General features: G+C 34.0%; 1 protein-coding gene across 1 annotated transcript in view; it reads right to left on the reverse strand.

Annotated features, from left to right (window-relative positions):
* SAMSN1 (SAM domain, SH3 domain and nuclear localization signals 1) overlaps positions 1 to 14360 on the reverse strand; it is a 48874-nt gene extending 34514 nt beyond the window's left edge. The window contains exon 1 of the mRNA XM_037059039.1: positions 14205 to 14360. Coding sequence (XP_036914934.1) covers positions 14205 to 14261 — 57 coding nt within the window. The 5' untranslated portion in view covers positions 14262 to 14360. The remainder of the gene's footprint in view (positions 1 to 14204) is intronic.
* Between the last annotated feature and the right edge of the window lie 2795 nt (positions 14361 to 17155).

A 17155-nucleotide genomic window follows, 5' to 3' on the forward strand; every position in this document is an offset into this window, starting at 1 on the left:
GTCAGTGAATTCTCACACATCATCTCAATGTTGCACTTAAAGCATTGGTTAGTATATGTTCTACAAGATAGAAAATTCTGCTTATATGAATATTCTATAATAATAGTATGTTATTTCTCATAAGCTTGTCAGCCTTGATTCAAAGATATTTGAGGATTTAATTGTTCTAACAAACTCAGCTGCTAAAATGTTTTCAATAGTGTGAAACAAATTTAATTCACTTAAAATAATCAGTTAGGATTGCCTCGGTGTTAAATAATTACACTATCCTGTGGTGCCAATTACAGATGGTTGTGTGGCGCATCAGGGGAGCTAAGGGCAAAAACCAATCAGAGCTGTGGAACATGGCCTTCAACTTAAACTTGAGTAATCAATGCTCAAATACATATCAGTGCTCTAAATATTTTCATGCACCTCTAGGTTCTCAGAACAAGTTAGTTTACTTGATCTGTCTGGTTCAGCATCTTTTCTATCAGCTGCAAAATATTTTAGATCTGGAAGTCCAGATTCTGACTCCACCATCATATTTTTAAACTGTGTCAAAATTTCCATGTTAAAGCTTTACTTTCAGAAGTTGATGTGCCACGAGATGTTTTCTGCAAATTCAAACTGCCTGAAGGAAAATTACCCAAAGGAGGGAAACTATAACTAACAATCAATGCAGAATGAAGAGTGGTTCTTTATATCAGCCTATTAATGTAACAAAAACAAGTTTTATGAGTAAAACCAACTCCCATATTTAAAACTCTCAACTGTACCGCCCCATGATTTATTACTGTATCTTGAGACTTACATTTGCATCTAAAGACGGTAAGTCACGCTGCACTTTTAGGAACTGAATAGACATGAAGATATTCTTTTTTAGTTTAGGGAGTTTTTAAAGTAAGTAGTATAGCTATGTCTTAAAGATCTTATTTTTAGGTAAAAAGCATAATGTGGCAAAAGTTCAGTCACTTGATAAAACTGATTCTTACAAAATTTTATTTATTGTAGAGGAAATGATAAGCTTTTAAAAATGTGACCCTGATCAGGCAAGAATCTATCCTGGAGGAATTTACACTTTATCAGTGGCATTTACCAAATTACTTCAGTAGATAAGAGCTAAACAACAGTACAATAATTTTTTTAAAAAGTAATTACAGATGGATAGATTTATGGAGGTTCCAGAGGTACAAACTTCCAGCAAAAAAAAAAAAGAACTAAACAGAGCCACACTAATATGGATGGTATACAAATATAGAAACAATTGCTAAAAGCAGATAATATTTATACACAAAAAAATGAATCAAATTATGTAAATAGATGTCAACTTGGAAATTTACATTATCCGATTTACAATACTAATTTGTAGTGACTACTTAGTACATGAAAGGCATTTTGTGTTTATGTGCCTGCTATACCTACAAGATGTATAGTCCATCTAAAAGAGAGGTCCGTTAAAATGATCACAGATTATGGGGGTAAAATTAGTTGAAATCGATACAATTTGAATTTGCTTAACCATCTTTGAAAATTACTTACTCTAAGAGGTTGTAAAGTTATTGACTGAGGAATTCTTTAGAAGTCACCAAATCCAAATATGGTGATTGCTAAAATGATGGTAAAGTAACAAAAAGGCAATGAAGCACACACAATTTATTAAAAGGAGTCCTTCATTACAAAAAATGTGTCTAATACAATTATCTCCTGAACTATTAAAAGAAGAGATAGAAAAATTATCTCTAGTGAGCACATTGAACATAATCATTTTATGTTGTATACTTCTTACAAGAATATTGCATAAAGATTATCTATTATCTGGATGGTCTATCTCTCAAAACCAAAGTTGGCAGAAAGTTTTCCAATTCTTGCATCACACGGATAATTTGAAAAGACCTTAACCAAAAACTGTGTTAAAAAGCATTCTGAAGCCACTTTCAGGCTGAGAGTTAAAGAGGTCGTAAAGAGATAGTATGTGTTTTGGAGAAGATAGTGGGGAGAGGAATTAGAAATTATACATTTCGCCCTGGCTGGCGTAGCTCAGTGGATTGAGTGTGGGCCTGTGAAGCAAAAGATCACGGTTCAATTCCCAGTCAGGGCACAGGCCTGGGTTGCAGGCCAGTTCCCAGCAGGGGACACAGGAGAGGCAACCAAACATTAATGTTTCTCCATAAAATACCTCTCCTTCTCTCCTTCCCTTCCCCCCTAAAGATAAATAAATAAAACCTTTCAAAAAAAGAAATTATACGTTTCAAGCATTTATTACTCCTACTCTAAGTTGTTTCCCTGAGCAAATATCCATTACTAATTTGTTTTCTAGGCAGTTTGACAGAAGGCATGTGATACCAAAGATGAATAACTCAAATTTCCAGTTATAAAAAATATTAATGATCTTCCTATAAATTCGGAAATTAACTTTTATTATATGCACATTGAATTGTTTCCATTTATAACCAAATATTAATTTGGTTTAACTTTGGTTATGAATTTTAACTCCGGTCACATTATTATAAACTATTTTAATCCTAAAATTAAGCTTTTAAAACAATAAATAATTCTGCATAAGTAATTTTAAAAAGAAAAGTATATGGAATATTATGCTAGAAGAAAGCAATAGTTATTTAGAAGAATAATTTTGAATTACTAATCACAACAGGCCTTACTACACTGACCATAATCTTAAGCATCAAATATTATGGTTTTCTTAATAAAAGCCTATTCTACTATTTGCTCTACCTAATAATGAAAATATATCATGTGTATTAGGTATAATATCATTAATATAAAAGTAAAGCTATTAAAAATATAAGAAGAAATTATGTCTGTTCAATTTTATCAAAGGGATTGAAAAAACATTACTCCCTCCCACTATTCCATATCGCAAAAGGGATTTTTAAAAAGCAGGAGGAACATAATATTAGATGAATTGAACTGAATATTCTCTCTCAAGATCTTAGGCTCAGGCCTTTTTTCCTTCTCGGTAATCAGAGAGGAAAAAAGACTTTTCACTAGCTAACACATGGAGGAAGAATATACAGTACTTTTAAGTTCTTAACATATTTTTAAATATATTTAACGGGTGAATGTGTTGACTCAGACTCATGTTACTGAAGTATACAGGTTTACCAGTCAAATGTGTATACCACTAAACCCAGTTGTTCTGGTTTTAAAATAAAAAATAAAAGTATCACAAAGTGGCACACATTCATAGTACCCACTGCTTTGAAATCGTGGTTAAATAAAGGAGTAAAAATGAAGTGTGAAAACTTGAACTCATTAAACAAAATTTCCCATCAAATTCTCTGGGACAAAAACTCTACCTTACTTACTTCCATTAGTCTTAAATGTCCTCTCCATTCCCTTGGCCTCTGGGTATATAATAACACTTCTAAATATCTCCCGAAGGGATATTTTAGTCATGCAGTAATCTCCTTGAACACAAGTAATGACAACAATAAGCTAATTCTCAAAAAGGTTTTTTTAAGTCATTTTTACTACTTTTCAATGAGTGCACTTGATGCATGATTCTGGTCCCCTGATTAATGGCCAGCGGCCGCCCAGAGCCCAGAGCTGTAATGTTTCCAGGAGCCTCCCTCCAGCAGAGCTTGGCCATTAATCCAGTGGCATATGTCAGCTCGGCAGAGCAAGGTCACTCTTCTGCTTCAAGGGGAACCTTTTTAGGAATAATAAAACTGACAGAAAGTTCTTTTTTGCATGCTTTATGCCACCTGAGGTTGAGTGCTGCAGTTAATATCATAAAGCTTATAAACATTCCCATCTCAGGCAGTACCCGCTGCCACTGTGCTTAGGACTTTAAACTTTTTTTTTCTTAGTAAAAACAGACATGTTTATGTGGAGCAAATATATGATATGTAATCCCAAACAGGGAAGGAATAGGTGGAAAAAAATTCTAGTAAGTTCATGCCAGGATATTTGGGAGAGACTTTTGGGTTCTCTAAGTTCCTCATTGTCTATTATATTTATTTTTCTTTCCATAAACTTGTATTTGGCTATATAAATATTTCAGTCTATTGAGTGGTTAATAGTGATATTGAAATGTAATAGTAGTGGTGGAAATGAACTGAGTTTATGATAATTCCTAAACCAAAAATACAGTGTTCAGTAACCGTGGAACACTTATCTTCGAGAAATTTTATTTTTAAAAGTACAAACATTTGTTTCATTGATAATGGCTGCCTTACAATTGATAGATAATTATAATGAGCTATCTATTATCTTAAAGTAATTTGAAATTTGTATATGGCCTGATTTAAAAAACATGGTGATGGTTGTATAATAACTAACAAAATAAAGAATATATGTTCATAAGAATTAAAAAATTAATATATTTAATTGTTTACTTAACTTAAAAAATCAAAGTTGCATAGCTATTATCATGTGAAATAGTTGAAAAAATATTGAGCCAAATATCCAGATTGCCCTATCATTATGAATTATAAAATATAATTTGATACAAAGTAAATCCATTTTGAAACTTATTCCAGGAATTTAAATTACTAAAATTATGAAAAGTGTAGAAAAGAAAGTTTATTTTTTGTTCTCATTTTATGTATACAGTGGAAAGGTGGGGCCAACTGGAAACTCAGGGCCAAGTTCCTGGGCCAGGTCTCCATGGCCAACATCAGGCTCTAATTTTAACAAGTATAGACAATTCTTTTCCAAGCTTTTAGAAATAAAGATCCTTAGAGGGGGACTGAGTCATAAACTAAACTGATAAGTTACCGAAAATGGCAATACCACGTATTGATTCGTTACAAGAAATTTGACTGCCAAGAAAAATGCATACTCTTGTTGACTAATCAACAAATTGTCTCCCCTGGGAGAAATACTACATAGGATACGGAATCATTGTTGGGAGTTTTTGTGCTTAGTATAGGGAATTTTAGTCACGGTATAGGGAATTAGATGACATCAAGGGCTACAGAGACAGTTATAAGAATCCAAAAGAACCTATCTCACCTAAGTGAACAAGTCTGCTGAACCAAATGGAATATTTATTTCAGCTGATCTGGATTGTTTTTCAGACACAGTGGGAAATTTACATTGTCCCACTTATTTTTAGGCTTCCTGAAAAGTAACACCTTTTGCGAATGTTTTCTTCTCCTCTTCAGACAAATTACATTATAATTTTTTATTATTTTGTTTAATTTCATTCTGATTCTAAGAATGATTACCTTATTTTACGTGGGTGTTGCCCAGATTTTTATCAGTGACCCATTTAAAACCAGTTTCTTGAAGTAGACTACTTCTTTAGATGACTAATATCATCCATTAGTCATTCTACACTTACGGTACTTCTGTTGAGAAGTCACGGCTCTGTTCCACGGTAGGAATGCTTTTGATGGTAACCATAGCATAAGAGAAGGTACATGGAATGTGAAAGTCCCACAGAGTTCCATTCCCCTTGCTTCCCAACAAAAATTGCACGGATACGAAGACTCATTTTTTGTTGGTTACTCCAGTTGAAAGGACATAGAGAAATAAGCTATGGTAAGAGCAACAATACAGGTATGGAACAAATGCCACTGAAAATAGAAAGGAGGGTGAGATTATTATTCAAACGTGTATTATGTGCTAGGAAATTTACATGTGGTAATTAACTTAATTCTCACAGCAATCGTATGTGACATGTTCTAACTCATTCCCTTCTTCAGAGAAGCACAAGAAACTCAAAAGAAGTTTAATAAAATGTTCAGCATCCCCTTATTAGAACATATCAAAATAGAATCTTAGTTTATGCCTAGAAGACGTTAGTTCGTGTGCCCTACTGCTTTGCCCTCTAATGCACTGCCTTGGCTAACTGGTGCAGGTTTTCTTCAGGGAGTGAGAATCCCGTGAGGTATTAAAAGATAGCTCTGAATTCCTGAGCTGGAAAAAGTAAGAAAAAGCATTCTAGGCTATGGAAAATAAAGAGGAAAGCATGAGGGTGGTCAGAGCCACTCACAGATGAGGTTTGGATACACAAGAAGGCGCAGGAGTGGTCATCCACACAGGGTCAACCAGGGGAAAGGCTGCAAGTCGGGAGCAAGCCCACAAAAGAAGCCTGGAACAGATCTGTCCATTATGGCCCTCAGAGGACGCCCACCCTGCCAGCCCCTTGATCGTGGACTTTAAACTTCCAGGCCTGAGAGAAAATAAAGTTCTACTGTTTAAGCCACACAGTTTCTTGTATTTTGTTATGGAAGCCCTAGAAAACTAATACAGATGAGGTGAAAAATTCCAAAGCTCTTCATATGAGGGAAGGAAGGGGACAAGGCAGCTCTGTTGACAAATGGCTATATCTGTGAAGGAATCACTTCATTTACCACTCACTACTGGGAACTTAAAACCCTCCTCTATTCTTATTAATCAATTCTTAATGGAAGACATTTTGGTTCTCTGCTAAGATGCTAATTATGAAATGTCTTGTTTCTAGAACTTCACCTAAATCCTTAACACTAAAAAAGAAAAGAAATGGATCAGTCTGGTAATACTAATTTGGAAATTTAAATATGTTGAGTAGGTACTTCATTATATATACAAAAAAAAAACACCCAAACAAACAAAGAAAAAACAACCCAACAATGTGCAGGGGTAATGAAACCATTTATCTCTGAAGCAAGGTAAGAAAATATTAAAGAGATAAGTGTCTCATTAAATTAATTTTAAACAAAGCCAGTGTATTTGTAGTCAAAGTAGTGACTTTATCCTCTTCTACAGGATATAATATCCACTTTTCCAAATGGCAGTCTACAGTGCCATTGTCTCTCTCCACCATTTGTCTCCTGACCTTTCTATATATTGTTTGGGCACTGTTTCTTCTTTTTGTTGTTGCTTATTTTGCTTTGTTTTTAATTCAAGTATAACCAATCATTTAGCTCCAAACCTTTCTTTTGGTACTTGCTGGCAAAAAACAAAAACAAAACAAAACCTGATTACAGATTCTGTACAATGGGAAGGCTAAAATTAATTTCTGCCTTTTTGGAGAGAAATTTTTGAGGCTAAAATTATTTAACTTTCAAATTATTAAACATGATGAAATGGGGAAATTATTAGTTAATCTCTTCTGTCTTGAGGTGCCCTAGAAATAAAAATTAAATCCAATAAAATACTATTTTGAAAAAAAAAGCAGAAGCCTTTAGGAAGTGGCACATCCTTCTGACAGTGAATTTCTGCTGACTGTGAGCAGAGGAATGGGGTCGTTTCTCCTTGGAATGTGGGCACGAGCTGGAAGCCAGAACAGCACAGCGTGGTGGTAGCCTTTCTGTTCGCCACCTTTCAAGCATTGTATACAAGCAAATTATACAATATGCACAGATTCACCCCAAATTCAACGTCTCTTAACACCCACCCTTGCCACTTCCCTAATCTGAGCCACATCATCTCTTAGTGTCTGGAATTGCCTCCTAATGGGTCTCCTCTTCCTGCTTCCTCAGTATATTCAAAACACAAAATAGAACAAACCCATTAAAAGGTAAGCCAGATCCTTCTCTTCTCAAAGCCTTTCAATGCTAGCCAAAAATCCCCAAAATGACCTAGATGGCGCTCTATATTCTGGCTCTTTGTGACTGACTACTCTTCCCCATGTGTGTATCTGCTTCGTTGTTCCACAAAAACACCCGGGATGCTCCCAGCTCAAACTTTTCCTTCTGCCTGGAATATGACTTCCCCAGCCAGTGTCAGGGCCAACTCTTCCATTTTTTCCAGGTCCTTTTTCAAATGTCTCATTTTCACCAAGTCTTCCCTGGTCCTTTGTACTTCATAGTCCTCCTTTCTTTCTTAGCATGTATCACTACCTAGTGTGCTACATTTAACCTAGTTATCTTGTGTATTACCTGTGATCTCTAGGAAACAGAAATCCTTTCAGGACAGCAACCTCAGTTTTATTCACCACTGTATTCCCAGCCTGTGGTCTGCCAGGTGTGTCCAACCTGTGGCCCATGGGTTACATGCAGCCCAGGATAGCTGTGAATGTGGCCCGACACAAAATCATAAATTTACTTAAAACATTATGAGATTTTTTTAGTGTGATTACATGTCGCAATGTATTTAATGTGTGGCCCAAGACAACTCTTCTTTCATCTTGGCACAGAGACACCACAAGGTTGGACACCCCTGGATACCATTCACAGTAAGCACTCAATAGATATTGTTACTTTGAAGAATGAATAAATGGATGGATAAATATATTAATGAATTAACTTCCAAGTCTTTTGACAACATTAGTAGGGAAAAATGACTTCAGATTGGTAAACTCTGAACGTTGTTGATGCTCAGATACATTCTGTATGAAATAAATCAGAATACTTGAAAATGGAATGCAATCATCATTGATTCTTAAAGCCCTTTGGTGATTTACATGTGCAACTGAGGTTGAGAACCATCAATGCAAACACCATTTCCAAGCTTTAAAGTACTCACAGAACTCCTGGGTACCTTGTTGCAATGTATATTCTGATTTAATAGGCCTGGGAGAGACCAGAGAATCTGCATTCTAGCAAGGTCTTGGGATGGCAGTGCTGCCTCTCTGTAGGACCACGCTGTGGAGCAAGTACAGTTACCCATATTTAACTCAGCCTCGATGGCCCTGTGACACCTTTCATTGTGGTCTATAATTTGTTTTCTCCTCACTTGTCTTATTTAGTTTTAGGTTTGCATTATAATTTATCTTAAATATTTCTTGGAAAACAAATAGACATAAATACTAAATACATAAATGAAGAGAACCTCTGGAGAGATCTTGTGGCTACAGAAGGGGTTAATTAATAAAAGTAAAAAATAAACATTTACTTCCATGCATCATTTTTTAAATGGAAAAGTGAATTTAAAATATTGGCTACATCGTATATCACATGCTATCTTTGAGATCACTTTGGAAAACCAAAATAATCAACCTAATTCATATAAATTGAAATCTGAAAATTATACCTCAGATGAAGAAGCCAAAAGAAACTCAGGTTTAGAAGAAGAAAAACTTTCCCATTTAATCCCAAATCATTTTCTTTTTTAGTAGCTATGATAACTTGGGCAAAATATTTCACGCCTATGGTACTGTTCTCTTTCCTGTAAATTACAGGAAAAAGATAATGCCATAATCCCCCTGAGCAAATGCCTTTCAGAAAATAAGCATCAGTGCATATTCACTTCTCTTCTCTTATACTAGGTTAGATAAGAGTTAAAATGTATCTTAACAGTCTTGATAGAAAAAGCAATGAAAAAACCTCTTTAATGCCAAAACTATGTGTCATCCTTGTCTAAAGCATAAATTTGCACAGCGGGCAGTGCAGTGAAAACAGCTCATAATCAACTCGTCACCTCTTACCATTGCTAGGATCAAATGCAAGCAGGAAGGAATGCCACTTCAGTCATTGCTCGTGAAAATTAGCATCTGTGACACTAATGGTGTCTCATTTACTATGCACTGTAGATTTTTTTAAATGATAAAAAAAAGGTTTTTATTTCCAGAACTGCCATCACTTCATGTTCTCCTTTAAATAACAGCAGTATTTGAATTTCTTTTACTTAAAGAAAAACCTCTGTTAAAACTATCGATACACATCATTAACCCAGCCAAAAAAGGCCAGTTGATTCAGTTGCAGAATTTTTATTTGTGTGATATACTCCTTTTCTATTTTTGAAGTTTCTAACATATTCCCCAAACTGGAACAAAGGTCTATTATGTAACAACAGGCCTCTCTAGGGGTCTTTGCACGATGTTTGAGGTATAGGTGTTCTTTTTAAAATGAAACTTAAACATGAATGTTATATTTACACATACACATACAAACTTTCTGAGGTACATACTAATAGACTTGCTACCAAGAATAATAAAAGGGCATAACATAGTGAGCATTCATACATGAACTAGTCTACATACAGTAGACTCAAGAAATTTGATTCGGTTTACAGGTATTTATTAAGAGCCTATTACATTGAAAGTATTATTCCAAGTGCAGGAAGGAGTTACATGGTTACTCTTACCTCAATATTAGGTCATAATTTTTCTTTAACAATTTGAATATTTGAATATTAACAAAATTCTTATTGTTGTTTTACAATAAGTGTTGAATCTTGTGTGAACACCTGAAGGGATTTTGCAGGTGAAATTCGAGGATCTCTAAATTCCTTTCCAACTTATACAGAGGCTCTTACAAATATGTTCTGTCTAGTTCTAGTTTCCTTAAAATTTATCTGGTAATTAAGACAAATAGAAATGATATCTATAGTACCTATGCTTGTAATGGCAGTGTAATATTTAAGGACAGGATTACTGAAAATTGACATGTGCATTTATATCATATAGTTTTATCATTTGCCTATGTGTTTTTGTTCAAATTAGTTCGCCTCCCCCATGACTTCTCCTCTCTAAGGGTGAATAAGAATGATTCCTTTATAGAGTTGTTACAAATACTAAATCAATTAGTGTACAAAAAGACCTGAACACAGTACTGGTATGTAATAAACACAATAAATATGGAAAACAAAAGATTAACCTTTTAGTTGGAAAAGCAGTTAAGAAAAATTATGTTCTATAATGTAAGACTTTATAGAGCATAATGATATCATATCTTATCAAATATAAATCGTGGATATGTTTAAATTTTTTTAAAAAAATCATAATTAGTAGTGGGCACTTATGATGAGAAAGTAAAAACAAAACTGAAGAAGGAATGTAGGGTATAGCACCTTGCCTGCATATTAACCAAGGCTATTTTTGATCAACTAAATATAGAATAGTTAACAACTATTTATAAAATTTCTTTCTTAATTTGGAATATATCTACACACTATAGAGACTTCTGAGACACAAACTGAACTTGTTGAAATTTATTAACATTAACATTCCAACATTCATAGTGGTTTCTCTTGTCATAATTTTCCAAGGCTTTTCCAGTTTCCCTTACAAAATATTTCTGGTCTTTCCTTCAGAACCTACGCTGTGAATATCTTATAATAAATATGAATACTGTTGGCCTTATTTACGAGCTATTTGGAAGAAAGAACCCATATCAAAAATAAACAAGAATAAAGAGTAGAAAAGAGGACACATTGGTGATAAAATTATACATGATAAAACTGTATTTTAACATGTGTTTTGACTTCTTATTTTGATTCATGGACATGTTTATCAGTATGTCTTATGAACATAAGAAAGTAATAAATTGTTTTGGATATAGGACAAATAAAGTCTACTGCTATATTTTATATTCATGATTGTTTTCAATTCTTCTCACAGCTATAAGAATTATTTTTAAATACTGCCCTGGCTGGTGTTGCTGCGTGAATTGAGTGCTGGCCCATGAACCAAAGAGTTCAATCCCCAGTCAGGGTACCTGCTTGGATTGCAGGCCAGGTCCCCAGTAGGGGGTGTGCGAGAGGCAAACACACATTGATGTTTCTCTTCCTCTTGTTCTCCCTCCCTTCCCCTCTCTCTAAAAATAAATAATTTTAAAAGAAATATTTTAAAATACTAATAACAAAGTCTTTCATAATTTTTATCTAAGGTATTACATTAGGTATAATATGTATTTCACCATTTGAATTGGGTGCTAGGTCACCTGAAATAAAACCCACAGTAATTAATATGAACTAGGTGGTTAAATAATAGTTCCCTCATTTTTAATGTTGCTCATTGCCTACTTTAGTATTTGCAATAAAACACAAGGAAATCTCTCTAAAAAATTCTGAATTAGTACAGCATAGGGAGTGTAAGTATCTGAGTTAAAAGGTGGGATCACTGATCTGGTGCGTGGTTAATCCGAGTAGTAACAGTGATTCTATGTATTGAAGGCTGTTTTCTTGATGGTTCTATTTTGTCTTTCTAGACACAGGGCTTATGCTCCCTTCTGGTAGATGAAGGAATTTGCACTCTTCATTTTATTACCCACATATTTGTAGGATTATCATGACATCCATCTGTGACATCTCATGGCTTCTCATCTTTTTCCATAAAATGCATTAAGAAAATTACCTGGTAAACTAAATGTTTCTAGGGCAAAATTACAGTATAATAATTGGGAAAATATTACCTCCATATTAAAAGGAAAGGATTTAGTCAATCTGGAATATATGAAAAAAGTACTTGTTTATATGCAAGTACAAAACTCTTTAAATTGACACAGAATGGAGAAAGAATATGTGGTACATACGTACAACAGAATATTACTCAGCCATAGAAAGGATGAAATGTTATCATTTTTGACAACAAGAGCAGACTTAGAGGGTATTTTTCTAAATGAAATAAGTCAGAAAATACCATATGATTTCACTTATATGTGGAATCTAAAAAACGAAATAAATGAACAAACAAAATAGAAACAGACTCGTAGATACAGAGAACAAACAGGCAGTCACTAGAGGAATGGGTATGGGGCTATGTGTGGAAAAGGTGAAATGGATTAAAAGTACAAATTGCCAGTAATGAAAATAGTCACAGTGATGTCAAACACAGCATAGGGAATATAGGAAATAAGATTGTAATAACTTTCTGTGGTGTCAGATGGTACTAAGCTTATTGGGGTGATCATTTTGTAAGACATGGAAGTGTCTAATGATATTGCACATCTACAACTAATAGAATGTCATACATTAACTGTAATTGTAAAATAAATAAATTTAAAAATGTATATAGTATAAAACCATCTCTCCAGAAAATCGGAGTTCATTTACAACAGAAGCTAATGTTTCCAAAGTAACTATATTCTGTGATATATTATGTTCTCAGTTGTGTATTTTATCTTTTTTTTTTCTGGATAAGGAAGTCAATAAGATGAACAATACTCCATATGTATTACAATAGTTTCTGAAATTAAGGCAGGTGATAATAGGCTGAAATATCTTTTTGAAAATAGTTTAATGACATAGTAACTCACTACATAATATATGAGATATTCTAACTTTGGATTTTAAATACTTGGAGGAAAACCACCACTTCATATTAACTTTATGATCTTCCTAAATTTACTATTATAAACTCAATATTATTGCATTTAATCAAGTAAATTTTATATTAAATTAATATTGACTAGAAAAGTAAGTGGTACTTTTAGAAACTGTTTTGTACTCTTTGGGAAAATGTTACCTTGAATTTTTATTACTTAGGGGGAAAAGACAGAAATTGTGATGTGTTTTCCCGCTGTATTTTTCAGTAAAGGTACTTGCTTGTCTGTCCTCTATCAGGTCTTTGTGTCAGAAAGAATTAATATAAAAATAATTTTTCTTAGTTTCCAAAGATTGGAAATCATTTATTTTGTTTCTTTCAGAGAGGCTGTGTGTAACTTGCAAGGAGTGTTAAAATACTGACTATCTTTTGATGACACATCAGTACAAAAGTTCACAATCAGTTCCCAACTCCTTTCTCTCAGAATAGGTGCCAAGCATATAATAGCCATTATGGTGATATATCAGTCCTTTCAAAAGACATTTTAGCTATTATTTATTCACAAACATTTAAAATGTTAATTACATAAAAAACTCAAAAAATGTACAAGTATTAGAAAAAGTCTCTCCACCAGTACTTCATAAATTAGTAACTAACTTAGATAACTACAATAGAATTTAAACTTTGGTATCTTATGCCTTATTTTTTTTTTTAGTGTCAATTATGGTCAAGACAAAGAATAAAACAATATGCCAAACAGAACCAATTTGACAAATTTACTAATTTATGGGGTTTTGACGTATCCCAAAACACAATACAACCTCTTCCTTAGTTGAAAAGAAAAAATAGAAAATAATATCTACAACAAGCTTTCATATTTTAATGTTAAAAATAAAAATAATCAAATATTTAACCAAAATATCTATTTTAAAGCCTCATAATTAAACATGCTGTGAGAAACTGAGCACTTAAGAGATGAAATGCATTCAGTTTATTGTTAAGTAGACATTGACAAGTTTAATGGCATTAAAAATGTGCAAGAATATTTTATGATCTCAGTCTTTCACAGAAAAGCCACCAAGTTGACTTCCATGAAGGTGGTACTCTGAGCTCCAAGTTCACTTAAAGATGTAAATGATCAAATATGAACTATAAGATAAAATTACAAAGACAATAATTGTCAGGTAATATTTAACATGAAACTTTGCAATTATTTTTTTTATATTTGCCATGAGGCATTCAGCCCTGTGATTGACTTTATTTATGATTGACAAAAAAGAACTGTGCATGTGTGTATTCTATCGCATGGCTTAGTTTTGTTGGACTGTGTATAAAATTGCCTTACCTTTGGCTTTTGATGTTTCTCCTTCTCTGAAACATTGGATGGTTTTCTCTTCAGCATTTTGAATTCAGACTCGGAGTGCACTCTCTGTCCTCACAGAAACAACTGAAGACGGTCGGCAGTGTGCCGTCTATGAGAGTCTTGGGTAAGTGAGCCTGAGCCCCGGGGCCTGCCACTTCCTCATTTGGTCAGGATATGACTTCACATTTACATGAGTAAAGTTGTTGCCTTTTTTTTATAGTCATTCTTTGGTAACTCTTTAATGTTCTGTTTCTTCTATATTCTGTGAGGCAAATTTCTAAATTTTACATGTTGACATGCCTGCAGTTATCATAAGAACCATAAGGATTGCAAAGTAAAATTCATTTTTTAGTTTATATAAAAATAAAAATTATAACAGTTTCTATGGGTAGAGGGAAGAAAACATGTGAACCAATAAATAAAATTTAAGGTGTGGGCTTTTCAGTTTAAAACAAAATTAAGAGAATACTCAGGGCAGGTAATTTTACATTTCTAAGTAAATTTTGTTAGAAGATTAAATAAACTAGACTTTATAAAATGGTAGTCCTGACCTGGCTGGTGTAGCTTAGTGGATTGAGCACGGTCTGTGAACCAAAGGCTCACTGGTTTGATTCCCAGTCAGGGCACATGCCTGGGTTGCAAGCCAGGTCCCCAATGGGGGCCATGTGAGAGGCAACCATACACTGATGTTTCCCTCCCTCTCTTTCTCCTTCCCTTCCACTCTCTCTAAAAATAAATAAATAAAATATTTAAAGACAAACAAATAAATAAAATAGTCCTAGTTAAGACATGTATCATATATTTAAAAATAGGGTATAGATAAAATTTATATAAATATAAAAGAGAATCTGACTCTGGAAGTAAATAGTTATAAATAGTATTACTTATATTACTGCGTTGTAAAGTCCTGATTAACATGGAAATCAATTAAGCATAGCCTTCAATTAACCATTTGTCTTTCTGCCACAAACTGCAGTGCCATACCCTGACTATTACTATTCCAGGGATGACCCAGTGGATCAATGGTACCTTCAAATGAAGCATCCGGACTCCCTATTTAATAGGTCTGGAATAGAGCTAGCATGGCTTAGAAAGACTTTCCACATCAAACTAAAGGGGTTAGCATTCTTATTATGTCAAAACAAAGATACCCAGGAAGGAAAAGCAAGAAGTTCAAGCTTTCTTGGTAATTAGGGCTTTACAAAAGAAAGACCTGTCTTTCATGTCTGAAACTCCAGTTCTATTAAAATAGGCCTGCTATGAAAATCAGCCTAGATTTTGGTTTATAAAAGTCCTGGGCTGATGAGCAGTGGGGCCACATTCTCAAAGAGCAGCCTCTCTAGATACCAAATCAACCGCCTCTATCACCCAGTCTCCCCCATGCCCAGTTCCAGTGTTCAAATTCTACTAATTTGTGTAACAAATATTGAGCTGTCTATTGTGTGCTGTCTTAGAGTATATTGAGCCTCTTGACTAGCTAAAATATTATTTTTGTTATATAACAGAACTGAAGAAATACATTTATCAAGATTATGGTTAATATGCTTCTAGGAAGATATCAAGAGCAGAATTGCATTTTCAAGAATTCTAAGGCTGGTATTTGCAAAGTAACGACACAAAGGTTAACACCCAAATCTCACAGGACTTTGAGGTTGGGTAATTACCTAGAAGTACGCTTTCTTTCAGACTTTCTGTTTGGGTTGAAGTTAAGTCAGTGTCCTAAGTACATGTTTTATTTCATCTTCAGAAATTGAAACTCATGAAGAAATATATTTATTGACTGAAATATCTCTGTGTCCTCATTTCTTCCTCTGTGGATAACAATTTAATTCAAGTGTGAGTTCAATTAATAATATGGGAATGTTAATGTGCTTATTCCATGTGAGGGTTCTGGTGAGGATAAAAGGAAATACCAATTAATAACATACATACTATATGACATCATTTAATTAACCTTTTATGTCAAGAAATGTTTGTGGATCGCAAAGAGTCATGAGCTTTCAAATAGCTATATTTGGGGTAACATTTACTATAGATCATACTCTGACAATGACAACTAAAGAACAGAGACTTTAACTGGTATCTAGGCATTTTGTCATCGTTAGTACTATAAAGAATATTTAAAATACAAATAAAACCAAAATCTTTTACTTCAGAATTACAGGTGAGAGAAGCAATTTCCCAATTTTCTGCTCAAAAGTGATGTTTCCTAGAGAGTAAAAAACATGACATTTGAGGTCCTATTACAATCTGTATTTAACTCCTTGATCCTCAGAAATTCTCAGGTGACAAGATAGAAACTGTTTATTTCATGGAATTCTGAGTCCTCCAAGATATGGGTCACATAGACAGAACAAGAGTGAGGTAAAAACTTCGCACTGAGCATACCTAATTCCCATGATGATTCAACCACCAAGCCACACGTTGCTTCAGGCATGTCCTGAAACAGGGAAATTGCAAAAGAGCAGAGACTTAGTGCCTTGCTTCCACACATGACCTTGACGGGTTTAGTGCCCAGACAGAGTGAAACAAGGTTGGGGCTTTGTGGCATATATGTTGGTTACTACTCCTGCGTCATACCGGGTGAGTCAAAACTTTAAGGAAATTGCGATTAAATGATAGTTACCTCCGTGTGTTTTATGAGAATGTAAAGTAAGACATAAAAGAGTTGTTTCAGCAGTCTGGAAAATATTTATTGGTAGGTTGTTAAAACAATCAAATTCAAATCATATGTATCAGAAAAGTATACATATGACAAAATGCTGTCTAATGTCTTTGCTTCTGCATCTTCTTTGCCTGATGACATCTATTTATATCTCTTTGCTTCTTACCATCAAGTTGAATAATAAAATTAGATAGTAACCTTCGAGTTAATCCTAATCTATATGTTATCTCAAGACACATTTGTTCACTGGATGGAGAGTTTTCAAAAC

The sequence above is a fragment of the Sturnira hondurensis genome, unplaced genomic scaffold, assembly GCF_014824575.4.
Source record: "Sturnira hondurensis isolate 20B ecotype Veracruz unplaced genomic scaffold, ASM1482457v3 Scaffold0010428, whole genome shotgun sequence".
Taxonomy (NCBI): Eukaryota; Metazoa; Chordata; class Mammalia; order Chiroptera; family Phyllostomidae; genus Sturnira; species Sturnira hondurensis.